Source organism: Cnephaeus nilssonii, assembly GCF_951640355.1.
Source record: "Cnephaeus nilssonii genome assembly, chromosome: X".
Lineage (NCBI taxonomy): Eukaryota > Metazoa > Chordata > Mammalia > Chiroptera > Vespertilionidae > Cnephaeus > Cnephaeus nilssonii.
Window position 1 is genome coordinate 12,079,598 of NC_137071.1, and position 15,685 is coordinate 12,095,282.

Here is a 15,685-nt window from a genome sequence, read left to right on the forward strand (position 1 = left end):
ATAGCAATATTAAAATATTTCCTCTAATTAATTCCCTTTTAACGTGCATGAATTTTGTGCAACGGGCCACTAGTGAACTATATATTGTATATTATATACTATCTATACTAATAAAAGCCTAGGTGACCCTTGTGCGCGATGTCATCACAAGATGGCCACCACAAGATGGTTGTGTGCACAGTGGAGGCGGGGCCTAGCACCCGCTCTGTGTGGTGAGGCCTGGGGGTCCCGTGGCTCCACACGGCGTGGAGGAGGCCGGTCCCAGCATCTCTGCTGCCTCGCACGGAGGAGGTGGGTCCCAGTGGAGGAGGCGGGTAGCAACAGGCGAGGGCAGTTGTGGGCAATCGGGCCTGCAGGGTAGCAGTTAGGCATCGATCAGGCCAGCAGGGGAGCGGTTGGGGGAGATCGGGCCGGCAGGAGAGCAGTTTGGGGGGCGATCAGGCTGGCAGGCAGGTGAGCAGTTAGGAGCCAGTGGTCCCGGATTGTGAGAGGGCCTAAACTGGCAGTCACACATCCCCTGAGGGGTCCCAAATTGGAGAGGGTGCAGGCCGGGCTGAGGGACACCCCCCCCCCATGCATGAATTTCGTGCACCGGGCCACTAGTATATTATATATTACATTCTATATTGTATATTATATATTATATATACATACATATATATATTGTCCCCAAAAATGTATACAAACTTTTTTGATAGCTCAATTGATGTCTCTTCCTTTTCAAATTTAAGCATTGGAATTAATAATTATTCAAAGTGTGCACACATTTTTTGAGACACGCTATATATATATATTTCTTTTATTGATTTCAGAGAGGAAGGAAGAGGGAGAGAGAGATAGAAACATCAATGATGAGAGAGAATCATTGCTTCGCTGCCTCCTGCACGCCCCCCACTGGGGCTTGAGCCTGCAACACGGGCATGTGCCCTTGGCTAGAATCGAACCCAGGACCCTTCAGTCCACAGGCCAATGCTCTATCCACTGAGCCAAACTAGCCAGGGCTATATATTTTTTTCTTTTCTTTTTTCTTTTTAAGGGAGAGTGGGATGGGGAGAGATAGAAAGAGAAACATCAATGTGAAAGAGACACATCAATTGGTTGCCTCCCGCACACTCTCTACCAGGGCCAGGGAATCAAACCTCAGACCCTTCAGTCCACAGGCTGATGCTCTATCCACTGAGCAAAACCGGCTAGGGCTATTTTTTTATGTTGTTATTGATTTTTAGGGAGAGAGGGAGGGAGGGGGAGAAAGCAAGAAATATTGATCAGTTGCCTCCTGCATGTACCCCAACCAGGGATGGAACTCGAAACCTTGCTATGTGCCTTGATGGGGAATCGAACCAGCGACCTTTCAGCTCAACCAACTGAGCCACAGTGAACAAGGTGTGAATTTTGTATTTTTTTATTGATATAATTTACACACTGTAAGATTCACCCTTTAAAACGTATGTTCACTGTCCTAGCCGGTTTGCTTCAGTGGATAGAGCGTCACCCTGCGGACTGAAGGGTCCTAGGTTCCATTCCCGCCAAGCACACATGCCCAGGTTGGGGGCTTGATCCCCAATGTGGGGCGTGCAGGAGGCAGCAGATCAATGGTTCTCTCTCATCATTGATGTTTCTACCTCTCTCTCCCTTTCTCTCTAAAATGAATAAAAATTAAATTAAATTTTAAAATAAATAAAATGTACAGTTCACTGATTTTTTAGTATATTCACAAAGTAGTGTAACCATCACCACTAATTCCACATTGTTATCACCTGGGTTTTCTGAATTGGCGGTACAACTATTTACAATGTCAGATAAATTTTAAATTTATCAACTTGTAAGTTCCTAAATTTAGAATTAATTGCCTCCACCTAAATACAAAATATTGTACAGTTTCTGCCATCATTTAACCAATGAATGTATTTATTGAAATATATCTTCCCATTTTAGGTAAACCGTTGTACCTAAAACTTATAAAAACATACACATTATCATCTTTCTTAAGCATTAAATGAACACAGATAACCTAAATTCTTATTCATCTCTCCTTACATTTTTTCTGACTAGAAATGAATACATGTTCATGATAGAAAATTTGTAAAGCATAGAAATACATGGGGGAGGAACAAAACTTGCATTCTTTTTAACACTGGATGAAAAAGGGTTAAATCTCAACAACCTTTAAATTTTTAAATATCAATTTATTGGTAATATTGCCATTAAAGAAGTGGGTTTTCTTGGATCAGCTTTTTTAAAAAAAAAAAAAAAGCCTTTTGGGGAGGTCTTACTGACAACCCAGCTTCTATTCTATGCTAACTCCATTCTAGCGCCACTACGGACCACCTCCCTAGCTCCAGAAACGTCTGCGAGTAAGTTAGACTTTGCTTTTCCCATCCGCCGGCCGCGGAACCTCCGCGCGAGGGCGCCCTGCCCGCCGTCTGCCAGTGACGCGAGGCGACGTGAACGTGGCCAGCTCAGCGCACGGCCTCCTCCCGCCTATAGCTCCGTCACAGGTGGGCGGGACCCGAGCCGACTTCGCCTTATTACACTGCGGAAGTCAGTAAAAAAATACGTTCCCACAGTCTGTCCTCACATCCTACCTAAGGTTCCCAGGTCCTGAGAAACCCTTCCGGCCACCCCCACGGGAAACCGGAAATGGTTTCTCCAGAGCCAGCGCGCGCGCCGTTAGTTTCACCCGCGTAGCAGGGGGCCTTTTTCGGAGCTGCCCTCAGCTTTGCCTGCACAAATAACCAACACGTCCGCTACGAATAGCTCCCGAAATTTTGCCTCGTGTTTTCTAGTCATCCTGCCAGCAAGTACTGTATGAACCCAAGCAGAAAGAAGTCCAAGTAATGAGGCCCTGCTGCACCGGTCGTCCTCCTCTCCCCGGCCCGGGCCCTAGCCTGCTTTCCTTTCTTCGCTCCGCCCCTCCTCCCCCGCCCTGCGTTTCGTCTGGCGGTTGCCGCGGCGACTTCCTTCCTCTCCCGACAAGATGGCGGGGGGTGAGGCTGGCGTGACTCTCGGCCAGCCGCATCTTTCTCGTCAAGATCTCGCCACTTTGGTAAGGTTTCGATTTGGGAGGATGCGGAGTGAACTCGGGAGTGGGAAAGACAGGGCCTCCCGAGTGGCGTTGAGACCAGGCAGTGCCGGGCTGCAGGAGCGTGGTTAGCTCTGGAGCCGGAGGTCCTGAGCCGCGCTGCCGCCACCTGCATCTCGGCAAGTCCGTGAGCTGGGCTGGCGGGGCGGGCAGGGGGGGCGGGGGGTAAGATCCTGAGACATAAATGTCATTAAGTTTTTCACTTTTGAAAGTTTGTCTTCAGTGCTAACGTCAAGGTTGGGCTGCCTCGGGCCTCCCCATCTTCTCTAGAGAACAGAGGGGTATATTGTTAGGTAGCGATGAGAAGGACTTTTAAAACTTGCCAGTCATCCGAGTACAAGATTGCTTATAGAAGAGAGCTGTTCGCATAGTGGTGAACTGTAGGTAAAGTGTAAAGTCAAGGGAAAAAGTTGTGATTTGCTTTATGTATAGTGATTAAAAGTAAAAGTAAAATGTTTGATTGCAGGATGTTACCAAACTGACTCCACTTTCACACGAAGTCATCAGCAGACAAGCCACAATTAATATAGGTAAGATAAGAATAACTTCTTGGAGACCTGAGTTGCTCGATCTCCAGCAAGTGATTTTCTCTCCCTTTGGGAATTTCTGTCTCTTTGTGTGATTATCTGAATTATATAAGTTTGCAGATATTCAAATAGACGTTGAGCACTTGTGAGCAAAGCACCTCCTTGTTTTCTTTGGGAAGCACATGTTACCCATGCTTATCTTACAGACTAGGTGAGAAAAAAAAATACAGACATATGAGAAGTTTAATAGCATAAGGCAGTATGTACTCATGTAGCACTTTAAGAAATAAAAATGTGGCTGTACTTGTCACACAGGGTTATTGCAAGGGCAGAGTGTTTTTGAAAGTTTTATTTGATATATAGGCTATTATTATGTAGAGTATTTTTTTTTCCTTAATTGACACCTACAACTGTAGAGGAGAAGTTATGTCGACTGAGTGTAAATTTGGGCTATTTGAGAGTCTGGACAAACAGCACAGTAAAACCTAGTTAAAAAGTAAGGCTCTACCCATCAGGCTATTAAAGAGTTGTAAGATATATGCTATCCTTGACATTACTGGAATTAAACCTGGGTTTTCTTATTTTCATGGATTCCTTTTGGTTAGGCTCATCATACCTATTTATTTTACTCTGGGAATACTGGAAAATTTCTGAATATACACGATATGTATTTTTATTGCATTTTTATTTTTAAATTTTTATTTATTGATTTGAGAGAGAGAAACATCGATTTGTTGTTCCACTTATTTATGCATTCATTGGTGCTTCTTGTATGTACCCTGACCAAGATGGAACCCACAACCTTGGTGTATTACGATGATGCTCCAACCAACTGAGCTACCCAGCCAGGGCCTTGAGTGTCTATTTTAAATGAAGGCAATTTTTCCTGTGATTAAAAACATGAGGTGAATAATTTTTAGTATGCTAAGTATGGCTTTTTTTGTTGTTGTTAATCCTTACCCAAGGATATTTTTTCCATTGATGTTTTAGAGAGAGTGGAAGGGAGAGGGGGAGGCTCTCATCATTGATGTTTCTGTCTCCCTCTCCCTTCCTCTCTGAAATCAATAAAAATATATATTTTTAAAAAAGACTATGTAGGAGCAAAAATGGAAGCCACTGTTGGTTTTACATTGATATTTTATAATGAGTTATGGCTTTGTTTTTCTAGTCCATTGTTATTTGCAAAAAATATTTGGTGCAATTGAGTGCATGTGAATTAATTTTTTGAATTTTGTCTGTAGGTACAATTGGCCACGTAGCTCATGGGAAATCCACAGTTGTAAAAGCTATTTCTGGAGTTCACACTGTCAGGTTCAAAAATGAGCTAGAAAGAAATATTACAATCAAGCTTGGATATGCTAATGCTAAGGTGAGCCCTGTACTGTGGAACTAGACATCAACTTTAATTGGAATGTGCAGATAACAAATCCAAATCTTCTTTTCATTGAAACTTTTAGATTTATAAACTTGATGACCCAAGTTGTCCTCGGCCAGAATGTTACAGATCCTGTGGAAGTAGCACACCTGATGAGTTTCCTACAGACATTCCAGGGACCAAAGGAAACTTCAAATTAGTCAGGTGACCTCTTTGGTGCTAAAAACACTTTATACTTTATATTTTATTGTCTTGTGGTTGGAGCTCTTTGAAATATATTAACCGGGATATTAAACAGAGAGCCTAACCGCTGAATGGTTTTGTTATTTTAACATATTATGTTTTTAAGTAGTTGTTTCTATTCTTAGGGGAAGAACAAAGCCATTCTTTTTTTAAAAAACATTTGTATTGATTTTAAGAGAAGAAGGGAGAGATAGGAACATCAATGATGAGAGAGAATCATTGATCGGCTGCCTTCTGCATGCCCCACAACCCAGGCATGTGCCCTGACCAGGAATCGAACTGTGACTTCCTGGTTCATAGATCTACACTCGAGGCATACCAGCCGGGCAGAGAATTTATTCTTTTATCAAAAGCCGGGCCAATTCCAGCTTTTGAAAGTGCTAGAGAAATTTTTGGCAAATTATTTTTTCAGATGGCAATGTCCATTCTGTTAACACTGTTAGCTTTCAAATAGGTGACATTCCCTATATACATTTCATACTGTATTTATTTTCATTGGATTTGGGAATTTCTGTCTCCGGTTATTTCTAGTTATTACATAGCTAATTTCATTTGCTTTGTAATGATCTATAGTGATTTGACTCTAGCGAGTAGGTAATCTTATTTCCAAGGTCTAGAAACACCAAGTCCTGTAACCACTTGACTTTATAGCAGTAATAAATATTTATATTTTTTCCATATTCATATGTAGTATTTATATTCTGCATTAAAGTGGTTTAAATTTGTGAAATCTATAACTTGCATCTTGAAGCATTGATTGATCTTAGGACTGATTGTCATTTCTCCATTGGTAGACATGTTTCCTTTGTTGACTGTCCTGGCCACGATATTTTGATGGCTACTATGCTGAACGGTGCCGCAGTGATGGATGCAGCTCTTCTGTTAATAGGTAAGTAATATCAGAATTGGTTTGGACAAATCAATGTGGAGCAAATCCAAGATGAAATATTTAAAGGGGAACTAAGGCCTTTAAAGGCCATATCCATTACCTAAGGGTGACATGAATGGAAACTAATATAAAGTCAATAGTTCATTTTCCACACATTACATGATATAACTTATTATTTTTATTTTTAAAAGTATGCCAAGGTGGGTGTGAAGAGAGCAGAGCGCCTGAAGAATGGCTCCTCTGTGAATAACACATCCAACAGCAACTTGGGCTTATTCTTCACAGGTGGCTGGATACTATGACTTTCCTGTGACATTATGCCCTATACATGAGAAAATAAATAAAAATAAAAAAAAGTATGCCAAGGGATATAGTATAGGACACCTGAACATTACTGCATAAAGAGGATGACTGTTGGAGTACCCAACAAAACATGCCTATTTCTTTATAATACACTGTTGTTATCTTTACTATTAGTGTTCTTCCCTTTCTTTGTTAGGGAATAACCTCTATTAGTTGAAATTCATAGCCTGTATTAAGTGTCTTTTCCCTCGCCCTGACCGGTTTGGCTCAGTGGATAGAGCCTCGGCCTGCGGACTGAAGGGTCCGGGGTTTGATTCCAGTCAAGGGCATGTGCCTTGGTTGCGGGCGCATCCCCAGTGGGGGGTGTGCAAGAGGCAGCTGATTGATGTTTCTCTCTCATTGATGTTTCTAACTCTATCCCTCTCCCTTCCTCTCTGTAAAAAATCAGTAAAATATATTTTAAAAAAAAAAACTTAACAAAAAAAAAAGTGTCTTTTTCCCTCTTAATTACTCTCTGCCTCTCGGGAGCTTGACTAGGCCGGAACATTTCTAATACTAGATAGAGCTTTATGCCTAAGCAAAAGTTAAGGGCAGACCCTGAGATGCCAAACTTGTTGATTCCAAACTCCTTGCTTAGGACCAGCAGTGGGAGCCAAACATTCAAATGTTTCCTTTATCACATGCCAGCTAACAAAATATACATAACATAAAACTTACCATTTTAGCCATTTAAAGTGTACAATTTGGTGACATTAAGTACACTGACAATGTTGTACAAGCATCATCACTATCTAGATCCAGAACATCTCTATTACCCCAAAAGAAAGCCCTATGCCTATTAAACAGTCACTTTATTCTCCCCCAGTCCAGCTCCTGGCAACCACTAATCTGCTTTCTTTCTCATGAATTTGCCTCTTCTGACAAATATTTCTAGCTAATTCTCATGCATCTATTTTATTCTTTGTCATTTAGCTGGTAATGAGTCTTGCCCTCAGCCTCAGACTTCTGAGCACCTGGCTGCTATAGAAATCATGAAACTGAAGCATATTTTGATTTTACAAAATAAAATTGATTTGGTGAAAGAAAGCCAGGCTAAAGAACAATATGAACAGATTCTTGCATTTGTACAAGGTAAGAAGCCGTAATATCTAATACATCTATACATCACTTGGAGAGCTAGTTAATCCAGGTACCAGATGTTAGCTTAATAGATGATATAAAACAGGGTAAGCTTAGGGGTATTAAGCCTTATTTTTCTCTACCTACCACTGGTGAAATCGATGTTTCTGAATGAATAGACTAAAATATATTTTTGCTGGTTGAAAGTTAGAAGTGAAGTTGTATTCTGGAAACTACCAGTTTAATAAAAATCCTCAGTGAGCCCTAGCTGGTTTGGCTTAGTGGATAGAGCATCAGCCTGGGGATTGAAGAGTCCTGGGTTCAATTCCGGTCAAGGGCACATGCCAGGATTGTGGGCTCGACCCCCAGTATGGGGCATGGAGGAGGCAGCCGATCAATGATTCTCATCATTGATGTTTCTATCTCTTCCCTCTCCCTTCTTCTCTGAAATCAATAAAAATATATTTTAAAAAATAAATATAAAAATCCTCAGTGATAATAAAATGAACAAAGCACTTAAAAAATAGGTCTTAAACTATTCTTACTCAGTAGCTACTTGGAGAATTGGAACTGACGATCATTTATTTAAACTTCATCATCCCTTTCTCTACCAGCTAGTGTTCTTCATATTAGGGAAGACATGATACATCTTATTGTTGACATTCAATTCTCTCTCAGCCTTGTTTTTCTTGTTATAAAGGTTGACTTTGCACAGAACCCAGTTCTATCATAATGTAAAAGAATAAGTCATATTGATTAAAATTAATTCTGTTTGTTCCATTTCTTTGAACAGCCTGTTTGACATATAATTAATAAGGAGCAAATATTAATATGTGCAGTAGTCTTTGATTAGCAAAGAGTCTATAATTTTGACATTTATTGGAAAGCTAATTACATGTTACTAGAAATCTTTCAACTAGTAAAATGTTCTTTCCCAGGAGTGTTAGTATTTTATTCCTTTAAACAGTTTTATCATCTTAGTATATTAAATATATGTTAACATTTTTCTCTTAAAGGGAATAGTATCTATTTTCAGGAGTAAAAGTAAACAGAATACTGCCACCTTTCTAAACAAAATTATCACTTTCTACTGGTTGCTGGCACTTGTGTGGGAATGTGTAGGCATCTGTTTCTTAACAGTTTCCTGTAACATGTATAGAACAAATTTTGTAAAATTGAATTCTGATTTTTCTGAATTTTGTCATATAGGTACAGTAGCAGAAGGTGCTCCTATTATTCCAATTTCTGCTCAGCTGAAATACAATATTGAAGTTGTCTGTGAGTACATAGTAAAGAAAATCCCAGTACCGCCGAGAGATTTTACTTCAGAACCCCGACTTATTGGTAAGTGATAGGATTTGTCTTTAACTCTTAATTGGATCTTTTCTACATTGGTGATTCCACCTTAAGAGTATTTATTACTATTTCCTATTTCTGCAGAGGTAATAATAAATTAAAATCTCCATTGAAAAAATTTTTTTTAAATTGTTGAGTTTTGAGAGCATATTGGCAATGCTAGATTGCATTACTGGATCAGGGCCAGAGTCCTGAATGCAGAAGAAATGTAACCTTTTTGTATATATGTTACGTGATTGAGATGGAATAACACCGTATTCTCTATGGAATTATGTTGTAATAAAGAACAGAATATTAGAACTCTCACACAGATTATTTCATTGTACCATTAAGATTTTCATGTCCCTTTCACTTTTATTTAAGTTTAAAATATCAGTATTGCTATAATTTGATCATCAAAGCTTGTGATTTCTTTCTTTTATTGATTTCAGAGAGGAAGGGAGAGAGATATATCAATGATGAGAGAAAATCATCATTGCACGCCCCCTACTGGGGATCGAGCCCACAGTCCAGCCATGTGCCCTTGACCGAAATTGAACCCAGGACCCTTCAGTTTGCTGGTCTATGCTCTTATCTATTGAGCCAAACCAGCTAGGGCTAAGCTTGTGATTTTTACAGAGATGTAGGAGCCTTTTCAAAACACATTTGAGCCCTTTTGGGCCTTCACCCAGGGCCCACCTGTGTGTTGTGGGAAGTGTTCTCTTCCCTTGGGTGATTGTGATGCGTACCCATTGTTAAGAAACACTGCTCTCAGGACCTAAGTGCAGGTTATATAGTCCTAGAATTGTTTTATAGTTTTAAAACTCAATTTTTATTTCAGAAGTTGTATAGAGGTATATAAAGAAAAGAAAAAAGTCCGTAATCTCCCTGCCTCCCACTTCTAGCCCCTTAGCCCTGAAGTAACCAAAGTGAAACAGTTGGCATATATTATTCCCATACCTCTCTTTGCTCATATCATCATGTATTTAGTTTTAGTTTTTCTTTGTAGAAGTGGGATCATACTGTGTGTGTGATTTTAGTAACCAGTTTTTTTCCCCTTAATAGTGTCCTTCCAGATCAGTAGATTTGGTTCTACATTCTTTAATGGCTGCATGGCAATCCCTAGTATTGATGGACCATAAAACGCCTCCTGTCAGTGAACTTTTACGTTATTTCCACTTTTTCATAAGACTGCAATAAACTTAGTTGGAGTAATAATGTCAGATTTTGTCACAAACTCACCCCTATGGTGTAAATCTTATGTGTGTACTATTTTAGGAAAGTTAACTTAGAAAATATTTCATGTAAAATTAAAGTGTACAGACTCGGCTTTAATTTGTTTTCTTTTTAGTTATTAGGTCCTTTGATGTCAACAAACCTGGCTGTGAAGTTGATGACCTTAAAGGGGGTGTAGCTGGTGGTAGTATTCTCAAAGGGGTGTTAAAGGTAAGTTGGGTTTTGGTGGTTGTGTGTTTGTTTAATTGGGGTAAATTGGTTAATAACATTATTTAAATTTCAGGTATTTACAACTTTATAATACAACATCTGTATACTCCATTGTGTGCTCACCACCAAAAGTCTACTGGTTATGATTTTGCTTTGTTTGTTTTCCCCTGGTCTTTTTAGGTGTTTTTTTTTTCAATTACAGTTTACATTCAGTATTTTTTTTTTTTTACATTCAGTATTATTCTGTATTTGTTTCAGATGTACAGCAAAGTGGTTAGAAAATCATGTACTTCCCTGGTCTTAATCAGGAAAACAGTATATGGATATTTTAAATTGAAAAAAAATATTTTTTTCTAAAGACATGAAACTCTTTTTAAAAGAATTTATTGATTTGAGAGAGAGATCAATTTTTTCTACTTATTTATGTATTGGTTGCTTCTTGTATGTGTTCTTATTGGGGATCAAACCCGCAACCTTGGCATATTGGGACAACACTAACCAACTGTGCTACCCGTCCGTCCAGGACAAAAATGTTTTTCTTGGTGCCTAGTACTTGATATAGATGTCTTTTAGTACTCCACATTTTTTGTGGAGATAGGCTTATGTGGTAGCTGGTTAGAAACAGTTGGATGGTTCTGGTTTGGGAGATCTTTTTTACTTTTTTTTTGTTGTGATCTTTGAAATAGAAAAAGGATTGCCTTTTCAGTTTTGTGGTCTTTCTGTTAGGACTTTTTATGTGTAAATGGGAATTGTGTTGTCCCTAATTCTAAATGCAGTAATTCTAATTATTTATTTTTTTTACAGGTGGGACAGGAGATAGAAGTCAGACCTGGTATTGTTTCCAAAGATAGTGAAGGAAAACTCATGTGTAAACCAATCTTTTCCAAAATTGTATCACTGTTTGCGGAACATAATGATCTTCAGTACGCTGCTCCAGGGGGTCTCATTGGTAAGGATTTTCCTCTCATCCCTATGTTATTTTTGAGAGGCAGGAAGGGAGAGGGAGAGAGAGAGAAAAAAATATCAATGTGAGAGAGGGAAACATCGATTGGCTGCCTCCTGCATGCCCCCCATTGGGGATCGAGCCCACAACCTGGGCATGTGCCCCAACTGACTGAGAATTGAACTGAGGACTTTCAAGTATATGGGATGACACCCAACCAACTAAGCCACACCAGCCAGGACACATCCCTACGTTTTCATTTGTGGATATTCATGTCACTTTTCATGGGAAATGGTTACTCAAAAAGATATTTTATAGATACTCCTTTTTTTAATTCTCACCCCTTTTTTTAATTTCATATCTCAGGATATGTTCGTTAATTCTAGAGAGGAGGAAAGGGAGAGGGAGGGGGAGAGAGATAACTCATGTAGCCACCACCCAGCTTCAACAAATTACCAATACTCTCCCAATCTTGCTTCCTCTTTATATCTCTGTTCCTCTCCTACTCAAAAGATACACTGCTAAAACATTTTGAAGTGGATCCTAGGAATCATATGAAATCTTCAAGCTATCTTTTTGACCCGCCTAGGGGAGAAATGGCAGGCAGATATTCTTCACACTACCCATGAATTTTGTATCTTTTTAGCCTTCATTAAGGATAGATTCATTATTTATTTATTTATTATTTTAAAAAATATATATATTTTATTGATTTTTTTACAGAGAGGAAGGGAGAGAGATAGAGAGTTAGAAACATCGATGGGAGAGAAACATCGATCAGCTGCCTCCTGCACACCCCCTACTGGGGATGTGCCCTTGACCGGAATCGAACCTGGGACCTTTCAGTCCGCAGGCTGATGCTCTATCCACTGAGCCAAACCGGTTTCGGCAGGATAGATTCATTTTTTAGTTAGTCTATTATCTCTTTGTCTTTTGTTTAGAATTTAAGTAAAGAGAGTCTTTCTGATTTCAAATACACAACTAACCTGGGAGTTTACAATTCTATTTCTTCAGAAAAAAATGGTTTTTTTTTGTCAAACCTATGTGGCTGTTAGGTGACTATGAAAATCCAAGTATTAAAATGTATAGGTGTGTGCTGTACTTGTTTGAGTACGTTTTGGGATAAACAGCTTTGTAGGGAAAAAAGTTGGAACGTACATGTACACACACACACACACACACACACACACACACACACACACATACACATATACTCTAGAGGCCCAATGCATGAAATTCGTGCAAGGGCTCGGCCCTCGCAGACCCAACTTCGTCTGGAAGGTTGTTTGGCTGTTTGGTCTAATTAGCATATTAGCTTTTGATTATATAGGATATATCTTATTTCCTATCAGGAGTTGGAACCAAAATTGACCCCACTTTGTGCCGGGCTGACAGAATGGTGGGGCAGGTACTTGGTGCAGTTGGAGCTTTACCTGAGATCTTCACAGAATTGGAAATCTCCTATTTCCTGCTTAGACGCCTTCTAGGTGTACGCACTGAAGGAGACAAAAAAGCTGCAAAAGTAAGTGCTTTCCATAATTCCTGTTCAAAAAAGTGACAGTGATGTAAAGACCAGTTTTACAGTTAACATGGGATTTAAAAAAAAAAAAAAGTAAATTTGACTTCTTGAAAATGGAGAATTTTAATATAGCAGTTTGTTTAAAGTGAAACCAAACAAAACGGAAAAGTATGTCGTGACAATGATATAGTCCTGTTACCCATTTTCCTTATTTTCTTGTTAATCTTCACCTGAGGATATTTTTCCATCGATTTTTAGAGAGAGTGGAAGGGAGGGGGGGAGAGACAGAGAGAAGAAAACATCGGTGTGTCCTCCAGTGGATTCGTTGCCTCCCGCACGTGTCTCAACCAGGGCTAGAGATTGAGCCTGCAACTGAGGCATGTGCCCTTGACTGGAATCATAGGCTGACACTCTATCCACTGAGCCAAACCAGCCAGGGCATCCTTGACTGGAATCAAACCCGGGCCCACTCTCTATCCACTGAGCCAAACTGGCTAGGGCATCATTTGATTTTTTCTTTTTAAGTTTCAAGATTATGCTGGTAGAGATGGAAAGTTGCTAACATCTGTTGTTGGCAAGGATGTCAGAAAATAAGTTTTAGAACACATTTTCTTGATATTGGGGTTTATTTTTATTTTCCTAGGTGCAAAAGTTGTCTAAGAATGAAGTGCTCATGGTGAACATAGGATCCCTGTCAACTGGAGGAAGAGTTAGTGCAGTCAAGGCCGATTTGGGCAAAATTGTTTTGACTAATCCTGTGTGCACAGAAGTAGGAGAAAAAATTGCCCTTAGCCGAAGGGTTGAGAAACACTGGCGGTAAGTGTCTTAGCCTTTGTCACTATCTAATAAAGAAGACACAGTTAATTTTCTTAAATCCTTGGTGGTGCGCGCGCGCACACACACATACTCTTTCACGCACACTTTTCCTAGAATACAACAGTTATTGTGGCTTTAGCTCTAAACTGTATTTATTTGGATGACTTTGTAATCTGTATTTCCTGCCCTGATTTGTGATGGCCACATATCAAAAACCAATGAATTTAGTTCAGTATTTCCCTTGTCTTTGGCTTTTTAAAACTTTCATTTGGAAATAAATTCAGACTTAACAGGAAAATTACAAGAGTTGCACACACAACTGTATTCCCTTTTCCCAAATGCACAATTTACTTGTGTGTGTGCATATATATTTATATATATGAATAAACTTTTTTTCTGAACCATTTGAGGATTGGGTTGTTTATAACCATGCCCCTTGATCTCATAATACTTTGTATATTTCCTAAAAACAAAGATATTCTCTTATATAACCATGTAAAGTTTAAAATTAAAAAGAAAAAAAGTTTAACATTGATAAAATAATAAAATCTACAGTCCATATTCCAGTTTTATTGCTTGTCCCAATATTGTCCTCTTTGTCCTTTCAGTCTGTGTCATGCATTGCATTTAGTTTTCATGTCTTTTTGATCTCTAATCTGGAACTTCCTTAACCTTTCATTGTCTTAGCATTGACAGCTTTGAAGAATACAAGCTAATTACTTTATAGACTCTTCCTCAATTTGGGTTTATCTGATGTTTCCTAAGATTAGATTCAGGTTTTATATTCTTGGCTGGAATACTTATAGGTGGTGTGTCTCCTTAGAGAATCACTAAAATTGTTCAAAGAAATGAGAGCATCTGAATGATTCTTAACATTTTTTTTCTTAACATTTTTTAATATTTTTTTATTGAGTTCAGAGAGGAAAGGAAAGGGAGAGATAGAAACATCAATGATGAGAATCATTGATTGGCTGCCTCCTGCACGCCCCCTACTGGGGATTGAGCCCATAACCTAGGCATGTGTCCTGATTGGGAATCAAACCAGTAACCTCTTGATTCCTGGGTTGATGCTCAACCACTGAGCCACGCTGGCTGGGTGATTCTTACATTCTTTAGAATTGTGGTTTTAACCCATGTGGAGGTGGATTTTGTTCTAGAAGCTACAGTTGAGTTAGCAATCCAGCTTAGTCACTTAATAGAGCAGACATTGGAAGAGGGAGCAGAGGTCCCTCTGCTGTTGAGAGTAATCTGCCAATAATAGACTATGTAGTCCTTTAGTTTAATTTCCTTTACCATCTAAGGTAATGCTAAAGCCATTGTGATATGCTGAGGTGCTGTGAATGGAGAAAAGGATAGAGAATGGGATTTTAAAATAATATCAGAGTGAGGGGTTTTGTAACAGCATGGTTCCTTAGGTGGATGGGAAGGCTCTTGGCAGTTCTGAAGGAGTAGGTGTGTTTTGATAGAGTGAAGATGAGCATATTTATAGTAGCAATTTTTTTTTCTTCTGTCATTCATTCTGACTAGAGTCCATCTGTCTGGGTCTAAGAATCTAAGATGATAGTGTGAGCTTTATGGAGGAGCAGGTTTTGGAGACATTCTGATTGAGCAGATAGGCAGGTAAAACCAGTTATGTCAAATGAGTGTGTGGTAATAATGAAATAGCCCAAAACTCACAGTTTCTTTTATTTTCCTTTTGCAGTTTAATTGGTTGGGGTCAAATAAGAAGAGGAGTGACAATCAAGCCAACAGTAGATGATGACTGAAGAATTTGGATCAAATCAGATTTTCTATTACCAAATTAGCGATATATTTTCAAAGTAGTGCTGGGGAGTGAATTTCACCTTAGTAGCAATTATTCTCATTTTTTTGGTGATGCAAATGTAACCTCTCTAGTACTGAAATTAGGGTCTACAATAAATGTAAAAATTATTGGATTGATTCTCTTAGAAACTACTCATTCCCAAATAATGTCTAAATTACATATCACTGCTGGTTTGAAATGAAACTGCTACAATTAGGTTTTGCTGTAGCACATGTACCACCGAACCTATTTGAAATAAATTTTTTCTTCTTATTTTCATGATT

At 39.1% G+C, this 15,685-nt stretch overlaps 1 protein-coding gene across 1 annotated transcript; it reads left to right on the forward strand.

The window, feature by feature from the left end:
* The first annotated feature begins 2,932 nt into the window (after positions 1 to 2,932).
* EIF2S3 (eukaryotic translation initiation factor 2 subunit gamma) lies at positions 2,933 to 15,674 on the forward strand. The gene is made up of 12 exons (XM_079764510.1): positions 2,933 to 3,046; positions 3,549 to 3,612; positions 4,851 to 4,978; positions 5,067 to 5,188; positions 6,022 to 6,116; positions 7,392 to 7,550; positions 8,748 to 8,882; positions 10,225 to 10,319; positions 11,124 to 11,268; positions 12,615 to 12,784; positions 13,425 to 13,597; positions 15,300 to 15,674. Exons 1-12 carry the CDS (start codon positions 2,978 to 2,980, stop codon positions 15,361 to 15,363), a joined length of 1,419 nt encoding a protein of 472 aa, XP_079620636.1. The 5' UTR covers positions 2,933 to 2,977; the 3' UTR covers positions 15,364 to 15,674.
* The last annotated feature ends 11 nt before the right edge of the window (positions 15,675 to 15,685 follow it).

Excerpts from the sequence above, each read along its gene's own strand:
- EIF2S3 (XM_079764510.1), top strand. The coding sequence starts at position 2,978 with ATGGCGGGGGGTGAGGCTGGCGTGACTCTCGGCCAGCCGCATCTTTCT. Across the intron at positions 3,047-3,548 it reads GTCAAGATCTCGCCACTTTG|GATGTTACCAAACTGACTCC; the intron begins GTAAGGTTTCGA and ends GTTTGATTGCAG. Across the intron at positions 6,117-7,391 it reads TGCAGCTCTTCTGTTAATAG|CTGGTAATGAGTCTTGCCCT; the intron begins GTAAGTAATATC and ends TTTGTCATTTAG.